Below are 11,669 nucleotides of genomic sequence, written 5' to 3'. Positions count from 1 at the left end.
TATAGTGTCAATTTAGTTCTTGCCGTTATTTTTTGGATGAAAATTGTTAATGTAACTAATGGTTAAAATAAAAAATTAGTTTCCGATTTTCCATTGATGTGGCAATAACCTAATTTTTTATTTTTATTGTTTGCTACGTCATCAATTTCTATCCAAAAGATAATTGCATGAATTAAATTGATACAATATTGAAAGGTTAGGACCAAATTGACACAATTAAAAAGTTAGAAATCAGATTAAAATATAGTATAAAGAATAAGAATCAAATACGTAGTTTACCCTTATATTATTTTTTCTAAATAAAGAAATTAAGCTCTAATTTAGAATTAATTTAATACTAGCAAATTATTCTCACTTCTATTCAATTATAATTTGAACTTCCATAACTTTTAGGGTAAAATATTATTTTGATCCTTAAACTTTAACAAAAATTTGTTTTTCATCTTTAAACTTTAAAAAGTTCTTTTTTCATTCCTAAACTTTATAAATAGTTTTTTCAATAATTTAGAAACAAAAATAGAGATGAAAAAAAATTCTTTTTTAATAGTTTAGAGACAAAAAAATAAATTTTTAATAAATTTTAAAAACATAAATAAAACATTTTTAATAATTTAGAGGCAAAAAATGAAATTCTTAAAGTTTATAAATTAAAAACAGATTTTTAATAAGTTTAGATAATAAAATAGTATTGTAGGGACACGTTTCGCGGCGAACCGCAGTAGAGTTGGGTTCGCACGTGAATGGGCCCTAACAATATCATTTGTAGAGAGTGGATTCGAAAGGCTAGGCCTTAGTTACCCAGTGGTGGTTCTGGTGGTGTTCATATGTGATTTAAGCGCTTTCACCCTTGGAGCCTTTTCTCTGGAGGTAGACTGGGAGCCTCCCTTTTCTTTGGCCAGTCCCCCCTCTATATTACTTTTTTTTTTTTTTTTTGAGAAAACCCCCCTCTATATTACTTATTTTTTCTTTTATACTAGTCTGCATTCATTTTCCTTCGTCCACGTGTAGGGTCGACATTTCCAAGACTGATACTTGTCCTGTGAACCCCAACCCAAAGTTGTTGGGAGTGGTTAATAAAGTTAAAGGATAAGGCTCTGTTAGGCGCAGAGATATGCATGGGAAGATGGTAAAGGCAGCTTTTCCTAGATATTTTAGATTTCCCTTCAAACATGTCCCTTTACCGTTTTGCCCCTCTTCTTGGTGGATCTTTGGGTCAGCCGAGGACTGCACTGTCCTCGGCTGCTTCTCCGGGCCAATTGGGCCTTATTATTCTTGAGCTCGGGCCATGACCTTTTTCAACTTAGGCGTTTGAACTCTCCATCAGCAAGTGGGCCTGGCCCATCAATTATTGGACCCCACAAGTATTTTACCCTAACTTTTATATTTTCTTCTTCTATATTAATTTTTCTCCAGCGCCGCCAAACATGTGGATTTTTTTTGACTGAAAAGGTAGAAACCAAACATATGGATTGAAATATACGCGAACCGTTGAAGTTTCATGCACAGCTCAGACATAGGGACTGAAAAAGGCAATGCCAACTCAGTAGGCCCCACCTTCCATATTTAAACCTGTTACCAAACAGGTGTCTTTTCACACTAGCGGCTATATATATATGTTCATCTCTCTGTAGAACTCTTATCACAGTATAACAGTTTCCTTGTGCCTCAAGCAACAACTCCATAGCCAAAGCTAGCACTCCATTTTTTAACGTTCTCACACTGATACAGGTAACTGTACATCTATCTCTGTGTTTACGTGTGTTTCTTTTCTTTTCTTTTCTTCTTTATTTCTTTATTATGTGCTTGGTTTTGAATTTGGTAGGAAAAATTAGTGAATTCTTTTGTTAATCGTGTGCATGAATACCTGCTGGGTGCTACTGCTATACACTTGGGGAGAGATTCATATATGATTTTTTTTTTAAATTTTATTTTAAATTGGTAAGTTACACACGTACCCAATGAATTTTGAACATACCCATTTGAGTTAGAGCTAACTGGCATGAGAGAGTCATAGTTTTTTTTTTTTTTTTTTTTTTTTTTTTACCTAATTGGTAAGTTATATACGCACTCAATGGATTTTGAATCCACCTATTTGAGTTAGAGCCCATCGGCGAGAGAGAATCGTAGTTTTCTTTTTTAATTGGTAAGTTATACATGCATCTAATGGGTCTTGAACCCACCCCAGTTGAGTTAGACGTTGTTGGCGACAATGATTCATCTTATAATTTAATATGTGAAAGTCTTGGAGTTCAATTGAAGTCGAATTTCGCTAGATCATTGTTTGATCTATGCAATACTCATTAAATTATAGGTTTCCTTGATTCTCTGTCATTTCAATTGTAATTCCCATTTATGTAATTAGTTAGGTTCATTTTATATTTACACACTCCGGTGGAGATTGTGGGTTCAAGATCCATTGGGTGCGTGCAAAATAAATTCAAAGATAAGTTTCTGCAAGATTCTTAACGAAAGTAATTACAATTTAAAATCTCAGATTGTACCTTCAAGTTTCCAAATTCGCCGCCAAGGAAAATCCTCATACACACCAATTAACTGCAGTATTCCAAGCTATATATCATGCAAACAAAATCGTCTGTAGGTTCTGATCATCCACAGAGCCAGAAGTCTTCGTGTCAAGTGTTTTCACAGCATCCTCATCTGGTTTTGAATCATCCTAATCTGGTTTTGAATCAACCACAACAAACACAACATGCTCCTGTTAATAAATCACAGCCATCATTGGCATCACATCAGCAACAACAGTTAAAGAACTCAAATCTGGCTGCTACTAGTATAGCACAGAATCAGCAAAACAATCAGTCAAACACACATCAGCAGCAGTTGTCTCGACAAAGTAATTTCCCTTCACTACAGCCGTGCCAGCAGCTACGTGCGAAACAATGTGGTAACTCTAGTATGCTGCAAACTATGGATGCAATGGAGAGGCAAACACAGCAGACAGATTCGGCTTTAGTGCTGACTCAAGGGCAACAATCAGAACCAAAGCTTCCACAGAGGCAACTGATATCTCAATCACAGCAAAAACAGATGCAACAACCTCCAAATCCATCACAAGTTATGATGGGAAATTTTCAGACATTGGGTATGCTAAAGCACATAATTGGGCAGGAAATAATTGTTCAAATTCAATATTAGAAAAGAAAAATTTTCCATTCAGACATTTCATCAACTATTTTATGTTATAATACGTACCTGCATATTCTTATGTATCCTTATGTTCTTTTTTCGTTCTCTTGTTATGACAGTTTGTTATACTAAATACATAACAGTTCCCGAATTACATTTGCACTGAATTGTTGAACTGTTGGATCCACTTATTTTATGTAGTGATGATAGTTGATTAATCATAGATTTAGGAAGCAATTCCTTCCCTATCCTTACATAAAAGCCTAAGTGCCTCCTTTGTGTAACTTCATTGGCTGAAGCAGGCTGATTTCCTCCCACATTTCTGGCATTGTTTGGATTTCAGTTCATTTTAGAAAATTTGAAATATTTTTTTACTCTATATAATTGTAGCTTAGTTATTGATTACTAGTCTCATGTTTCTCAATCATCATGGTTATCACAGATAATTATAATTATAAAATTCTAAACTGCTTGTCTAATAAACTACTGAATCTTCATGGTTGTGCTTGCCAGGTTCTAGGAAGTGTTAGTGCATAAATCGTAATCTTCATATGGTCAAAATAAAAACCATGAAAAATTAGCTTTTGTTGACACAAATATTGCTAAAATTTTCATGGAAGCTAGATTTTAATGTAAGATAGTTTCTTATTGAGATTTTGTACAAATAGAAAATGCTCTCTTTTGGATTTTTTTACCTCTAAATGGAATTTATTTCAGAGCAGTTGATTTTATGCATACATCAGTAATGTTGTTTTTTACCTTTCATTTTATTAGATTTACTTTTAAGTAGACAGATGAATGAAATTTTCTCTATATTTCATTATAGGAGCAATATATTCGACATCTGGGAAAAGGTTTGCAAATATAAGTGATTTGCAAGAGGACACTTATCAGAGGGTAATATAATTTTTTTTTCCCTGTATGCAGATTTCTTACATCTTGATCCTTATTTCAGAAGCATCTGTGTGCCTTAACACGAGTTAACTACGAGTAAAATTCATATGGTCACAAATTTTCGCCAAAAGTTTGGTTAATTGGTTTATACTATGTTCCAAGACCATAGAAGTTCTCATATGTTAGTACCCATGCTATGAAACTAGAGAAAATCTATCATGGATACCCAAATGTCAATTGGAACTCAGGATTATAGGTTGGAGATGTTATTAGATAAACAATGAATATACTTCATTTATGGAACAATTCTTTCCTATTAATAAGGAGAGGTGCTTAACATGGCATTATTGAACAACATGCGAGAAAGAAACTATGGATTCATCACCATGACAGAAGATAACTATTCACTTTGTTTTTTTTAGAAGCAAAAAGTATGATACAAATTCATTAATGTTAGTGCAAACTCATGAAATGAGTGCATGGGAAGCCAATGCACCCACCAGGGGTATGATGACATTTTGGAAGTAAAAGACTGCTCTGGCCTGCATCAATTAAATTCTGGAAATATTGAGAAAGTTTAAAATTCTGTGTATTGGACAACAATAATGAGAACCTCTTGAAAACTTCCAAGATTTCTATATTTAGTGGACAATTCTCAATGTAGTTATGAAAACTTAATACGGATTCCAAAATCATTACCATAACTAAGTAATCATACATGTGAAGACGTAGACACCTACAAAATATAAGTTGTTCTGCCTTGCGAGTCACAATAGAATTGTAACTTTCAGATTCTTTCCTTGCAAAACTCTTGATTGCCACAGCATGCACGTTTCCTTTTCTTTCATGACTGTTATGGTTGAGGATTATATCCCCAATATGCTTGTTCCTCCTCTCTCCTCTTGTTCTGTGTGTTGATATTATTAATATTACAGTATTTTCCACTGTATGCCAGAATTCAACAGTAAAGAAGCTGCTATCAGTATGTTGTCTTGTTCTGTTGATACAATCATTATATATTGATGGTTACAAGTATACATATTCTGGTCAGATCATGACATGATCAATGAGCAGAAGCCTTGAATCATTATATCTCTAACAATTTTAGTTTGCAGGTTGAACAGTTAAGGAGCAGGTTTTTGAAACAACTTAATGGTTGGCAGCAATTGTTAACTAAAAGACTCCAGCAGGTATGCTATCACTTAGAACCATTTTTGTAAATTTTCTTTCCATTTTAACCAACATTAGCTTTTCCATGTTTTTTCATAAATCTAAAATTTTCTCACTATAATGATTCCTTATTTTATTGTGTTGTGTTTGTTGTTCTTACATTTCTCCAGCATGCTTCTGTTCCTCAACAGCCAAAGACGGGCCAAACAGAGAAAATTAAGACTACATTGTCCATGTTGGATCAAATTATATGCTTCCTAAATGTGCCCAAAAACAAGATCACATCTGCTTATGAGAGGCAGATCGATAAAGCTGAGAAGAGGATACTTTGTGTCCTTCACTCACTTAGAGAGAAGTCTGTTTCTTCAATGCAGCAGGGAAAAAGTCATCCTAACCTGCATTCTGTGCAGCATTTGGCACAGCCACAATCTCGGACACTTCAAGTACATCAACATGAAGATCGAAAGACACCCCAACTACAATCTACTAAGCCACAGAGTTTTCTAACAGCAATGCAGCAGGACAACTTAACAGGCTTGCAACAGGATTCAAAGTCTTCTTTGTCAGATCCTGCAACTTTGCAGCAAAACATGATGAATTCACAAGGGCTTTTGATAATTTCACAAGAAGAAGATACGGTGAAATCAATGCAGCACGTTGCCAAGGGATCTTTGCAGTGTCCTGCGAGCACTCTCCCACAATTAAATGTGAACAGCTTTTTGTCGAGAAGGCAAATGAATGAACCACAGTCAAATGTGATTCCTCTTGAATCAAGTTCTAATACACCTAAGAACATGCATCCGAAACAAAAGTGGGAACATCAGGATGTACCGACTCAAATGCCTAAGCAAGAATATCAAAAGCACAAAATGCAGAAGCAATTGGTACAACAGAATCAACAAATATTGCAACAGCAGCAAAAGCAGGTTACAGAGCTGCTGGCTCATGAGAAACAACAGCATCAGTTGAATGACATAAATCACTTGAAAGTAAGATTAGGGATGGGTGTTGAGAAACCACAGCATCAGGAAATTGCAGTAAAGGACACAAGAGCTAAACGAGGGATTAGTGATAAATCAGGACTTCTTTTGCAACATCCATCAGGTGGTCAAAGTTCAATGTATATTTCTCAGCATTCAAATTCTGGAGCTTCATTTCCTACTTCTTCGCCCAAAGTCTCCTGTCCCCAACTAGCTCAGAAATCTCCTCATATTGATGTGCAAAATTTGACAACACCTCTTACAGGAGTTGAAACTCCTTTCCATGTTGCAAATTCTACCTCTGCCAGTGTCATACCTTCTTCTTCCTTGAATCGACTTGGACACAGACCTGGTTCAATTGAACCAGGCACATCACTTGTTGTATGCACTCCTGAGATGTCAGCCTCACCATTGCTTGAGAAGTCCAATAATCTGGATGGCATAAATTATAAAATGTCTAAAATCAATTCTGCTGAGCCAAGTGTTGCTGAGCAGCCTATTCAGCGCTTAATTAATTTGGTTAGTTTAAATTGATAATTTCCACCTCAAATATTTTGGTTTTACATTTTCTTCAAAACACACAGAATATAGATATGTATGGAGAAGTATTAACATCATCTTCCAATTTCAGGTGAACTTGATCTCATCTAAAGCCTTAAGTGCTTCCGTTAGTGAAATTGGAGCAGTAGTGTGTATGACCGACCAGATATCAAGTTCACCACCAGCTAATGGAACAAGGAAAATGAAGCGCTGCACAAATGCTATGCCCATAAATGATAGCTTCGAACAATGGATTGATATGGAGAAACCTGAGTTGGAGTCATCTGTAACATCTAGTACTAAAAGGCCTAGGATTGAGGTAAGAAGCTGCTTTGGTGGTTTTCAATCAAGACTAGAAGATATTATTGTCTTTTTTTTTTTTCTTTTTTTTTTTTTAAATAACAAAACTTCGTTGAAAGAAAATAATCAACTACAAAGAGCCAAAGCACACAGGAAGTGTGCTGAGGTAAACATGAAAACAAACAAAACTAAGATGCATGAAAGTACAACTATCAAGCAAAGCAGGTAAGGAATTAAAAAGTGAAAACACCCGAAGCTGTTGTCCACCTAAGCAAAGTACAGAAAAAAGCTAGTTTCAGGTCTTGAGTTGAACCTTCAGTTCCTTCAAAAATCTGAGCATTCCTCTCCCGCCAAATACCCCACATTAGGCAATGAGGAATCATGTTCCAAATAACCCCATTTCTATTATTGTCTTTTAGCAGATGATGTCATGAATGCAATTTTTAGCAACAAAATAAAACTTCAATCCTCAATACAGTTGAGCTGATATGCATCATCATCATCATTAATTATTATGTTTATATACTGTTTCTCTGCACACCCTTGGTGTCAAGTCACTTAGGTGATAATTCTCAAGGTCAAAGGTTCAAGGTGGGTGGTTGGTAGTGCAGAAGAGCCATCTGTTGGGATCTTGAGTTTGTGAGAGTTAAAACATTAACACATTGAGGAGCCTCTTTTTGAGGGTTTCATATAGCATGTTGAATACCACTTAACCCAAAAGCTTAAACTAATGGGTTTTGGCCAAATTATATTATATTAACCACTCATTCTTATCATGATTATCCAATATGGGAATTTACCACTTAAAAAACTACACTACCACACCACTTACACGTGAATATTCTAATAAATCTTCTCCTTCATTTTCCAAAAAAAAAAAAAAATTCCTCCTTCACATGTGAGTCTTCTACCAAGCCACTTGTAGTTACACCTTAGGGAATCCCCGCCATGAGCTGAAGCCTTTTTCTGAACAATCTATATGCCACGCATTACCATTAATGTGCTCACCAATAGAGTGTCTTTACTCAACCATGAGTGGAGCAATGATGGGAGTCTTCCTTGCACAACTATGGGAGCCACCAATACACAATCATTTTGACTCGCCACTTAGAGCCTTTAGTCAACCATGTGTGGAGCTAAAATGAAAGTCTTCCTCATTAGCTTCCATCTTTGAACAATTTGACCATTGAATCAGAATACCCCTTGTATGTGACTGTAAGAACTTATGTTTTCCATTTGCAGGCTAAGCATGCTCTGTTTGAAGAAATTAAGGGGATAAACCAGCAACTGATAGACACTGTGGTAGTTCTTGGTGATGAAGATACCATCCCAACTGCAGCTGCAACTGCTGCTAGTGAAGGTACCATCGTCAAGTGCTCCTTCAGTGCTGTGTCTTTCAGTCCAAACTATAAGCCACAGCAGCTTTCAACTCAGATGGTACGTTTCCAAGCATTCCAGTCCAAATTATTCATCAACTATATGCATTACTTTTCTATCTCTAGTATTGACTTTGTTTTTTCTGGCTATGCAGTCACCAATTGAGCCCTTAAGATTGCTTGTTCCTACAAATTATCCATATACTTCTCCAATATTCCTAGACGAAATGCCAGTGGAAGCTAGGTGAGAGAACAAGTCTCTTTATTTTCATTTTGAATATGCAGATTTTGGAAAAGTGATATGCATTGTGCCTTCTAGTTGTTACTATACAGAATCCACAATATTTGACATACAACTTTCAAGCAGTCTTTTTTTCATTCCATGTGACTACTGGCCTGACCTGGATCTGAGTTCCCAATTTTATTTATTCCAAATATTTTGCAAGATACAGTCTCTCTCTCCCTCTTAAAGGCTGAACTTTGTTATTTTAGTCTCACTAATTTTTAGGTGGAATTAAGACCTATTTTTCACCATTTATCAAGTTTGTTAGCTCAACTATATGCAAAGAATTTGAGAATATAACAATCCATGCCTTACCCTTTGTAATTCCTATTATACGAAATATATTTGGAACCCCCTCCCCAAGTGGGTACTGGGCTTGGGCCCCCAAAAAAGAAAGAAAGAAACCCAAAAATAACATAAAGAAGGAACCAGAGTAAATGCACCATATTTCTCCCACACTAATTCGCTTGCAATATATATGATTATAATCCTACGTCCATGAGAAATTAAACTGTATCCATCTCTAAACATGAAAACGTCTGTTTAATGCTTAGTATCCCACAATAGAGAATAGAAAAAATGCTTTGGGATGAATAATTATGAACTGACGTTGAAGTTTCACAATTTCTGTTTTCTGTCAAGTATTTTCCTACTTTCCTTTTTTAACAAAAATTACAAACTTTTATGACATGAAGTAGATAACAGATGGTTGGATTGTAATCAGATATCAAATTGGTATAATCCTAAGCATCAGGAGTAGAACTATCTACCAACTGAATTTAATTGGGATTAAGTCTTGTTTGAGCTGTAAAGCAGTAGAACTATGTCGAAGGTAGCCAGTAAGTGAGAACTTGAATTTCCGCCAAAAAAAAAAAATGTTGGTTAGTAAATTACACATAATCAATTGGTTTCGAATCCATGATTTCATCCTTTACTTTGTTCTTATAAGAGGATTGTTCTTATAAGGGGATGAGGTGTCATTTTAGATAGAGCTCAGAGGCATAATCTTGCCTTAAGATACATGACATATATAGGATTCTAGCAATGCACAAGATTATGATATTTTGAGGATACAGACGCATTGATTGAGGGGAATATGGGTTGAGATCTACATAGATGTGTATTTTTTTAGTGGAGGATAGGGCAGATTAGTACATTTAATTGTTTGAAAGGGTTATGGCATGGAATATGGTTTTTGAATTTGTAATGGTATAGGGTTCTGTTATATCAAACACATGCTTCAATTTGACTGTGTATGTAATAATGCTACTCCCAATATGTATCTTATTTTGACCTTTTGCCTCATTATGGGGTTAGAATGATGTGAAAGCTTTAATATTGTTGCAGAAGACAACTACTAGTTTTTTTTTTTTTTTTTTTTTTTTTTTTTTTTTTTTTTTTTTTGAGAATACTAAATATTTTTAACACACACACACACGGGGAGATGGAAGAAGGTCTTAAAGAAACTTACAGTGGTATATATCCAAAAGGGCCTAACTCTTGGATACACAGCTCAGACTATAGTAACAGTAACATGTGCTGGGGAATGTATACATTAGGCTGAAGAGTCAGACAGACAGCAATATGTGCCAATGCCAAGGAACTAGATGAGTTTGTGATAAGATAAAACTATATGCTATTTAACAATGAAATTAAAAGAATGAAAATCGAAGTTTAGAGAAGAAATCATAAAGAAATGTAATTGGACTGGATCTGAAACTGATTTGACTATGCTGACCTGTGTGTTTTAGTTTTGTTCAGTTTTCTTTACATTTTTTTTAGCAAATCCAAACTTTTCTGAATGGCTGAAATCGAGCTCAGAATTGCTCAGCTTGATTTTTCTAAATTTTTTGATGAACTCAATCGATTGAATCAAAATGTTTGTAATACTCATCTTCAGTAAAATATGATAGATCCACCCTGGAATTCTCTGTATAACTGTATATTCAAAGTAAGAATTTGGTTTTTGGCCAAGTTAATGAGCAACAAAAGAGTGGCCAACTTTTATAAATTTTTTGAGTGAGTTTTTTTTTTTTTTTTCATAGTTCATACATGTATTGAAATCTTAAAAAAGGATTTCACCATCGGTGAATAGGAATATAAACATGATATAAAACCTCATCTAATATTTATGTCTAATCATATGAAGTATCCATTACTAAAACCAGAGATGGATAAGGTTTTGATTAAGTGGGAAAAAAAAAAAAAAAAAAAAAGAATCCTTGAAGAGTCTATAGGGGATGGTTCATTTGTTGAATTGGCCTTAAAGTGATTAATATTTAGTGTTGAATTATCTTAATAAGAAATTGGTAAAGGTGTAAAGATCTTAATATTATCCTAAAGTGTTTTCTGAACTGCATATAATCTTTGGCTTATTCCCAGAATTTGAAAATGAGAGACATTCACACGTCATGGATATCTGCTGTCTTCTGCCTACCCAAAGTTATTAGCAGTTTATTTTCTCCACCAACTTATTCTTGACAAATTTTTTTTTCAAATCATTAAAGACATGTAATTTGTTTTCTTGCTCTCACCCAAATATATTCGGATGGAGCTGATCAACTAAGACTCTTTGAAGTATTCACACTTTTATTCTTGGTTGCTTTAACAGAGAAGACCATGAGGATCTTTCAGTAAAGGTGAAGTCAAGGCTCAAGGTGTCCCTCCGAAGCCTGCTAAAACCCTGGTCGCTTGGGGAGATAGCTATGACGTGGGATTTTTGTGTTAGAGCAGTTATCTCTGAGCATGCCCAGCAGAATGGTGGAGGGAACTTCAGCTCAAAATTCGGAACTTGGGAGAAGTTTCTCAGTGCTGCTTGAATCATTTGCATTTGCATATAATCTATTTGTATGATTACTCTCGATAGGCACTGAGGCAGGTTCAGCCAGAGTTGATGAAATTAAGTATTGTCTGCTAATTGTATCAGTTGGGATGCTTGTAAAGATTTGTTTATATGTTGATTTATTATTGTTTTTGTAA

General features: G+C 35.0%; 1 protein-coding gene across 1 annotated transcript; it reads left to right on the top strand.

Annotated features, from left to right (window-relative positions):
* The first annotated feature begins 1,505 nt into the window (after positions 1-1,505).
* Positions 1,506-11,669, top strand: LOC126723459 (mediator of RNA polymerase II transcription subunit 15a-like). The gene is made up of 9 exons (XM_050426880.1): positions 1,506-1,728; positions 2,495-3,103; positions 3,974-4,044; positions 5,157-5,231; positions 5,382-6,710; positions 6,823-7,050; positions 8,274-8,468; positions 8,563-8,651; positions 11,302-11,669. The coding sequence occupies exons 2-9, from the start codon at positions 2,578-2,580 to the stop codon at positions 11,507-11,509; spliced, it is 2,721 nt and encodes a 906-aa protein (XP_050282837.1). The 5' UTR covers positions 1,506-1,728; positions 2,495-2,577; the 3' UTR covers positions 11,510-11,669.

Source organism: Quercus robur, chromosome 4 (assembly GCF_932294415.1).
Source record: "Quercus robur chromosome 4, dhQueRobu3.1, whole genome shotgun sequence".
In the NCBI taxonomy this organism is placed as follows: Eukaryota; Viridiplantae; Streptophyta; class Magnoliopsida; order Fagales; family Fagaceae; genus Quercus; species Quercus robur.
The sequence above is the reverse complement of the archived record's forward strand: the minus strand, read 5'-3'. Positions and strand labels throughout refer to the sequence as shown.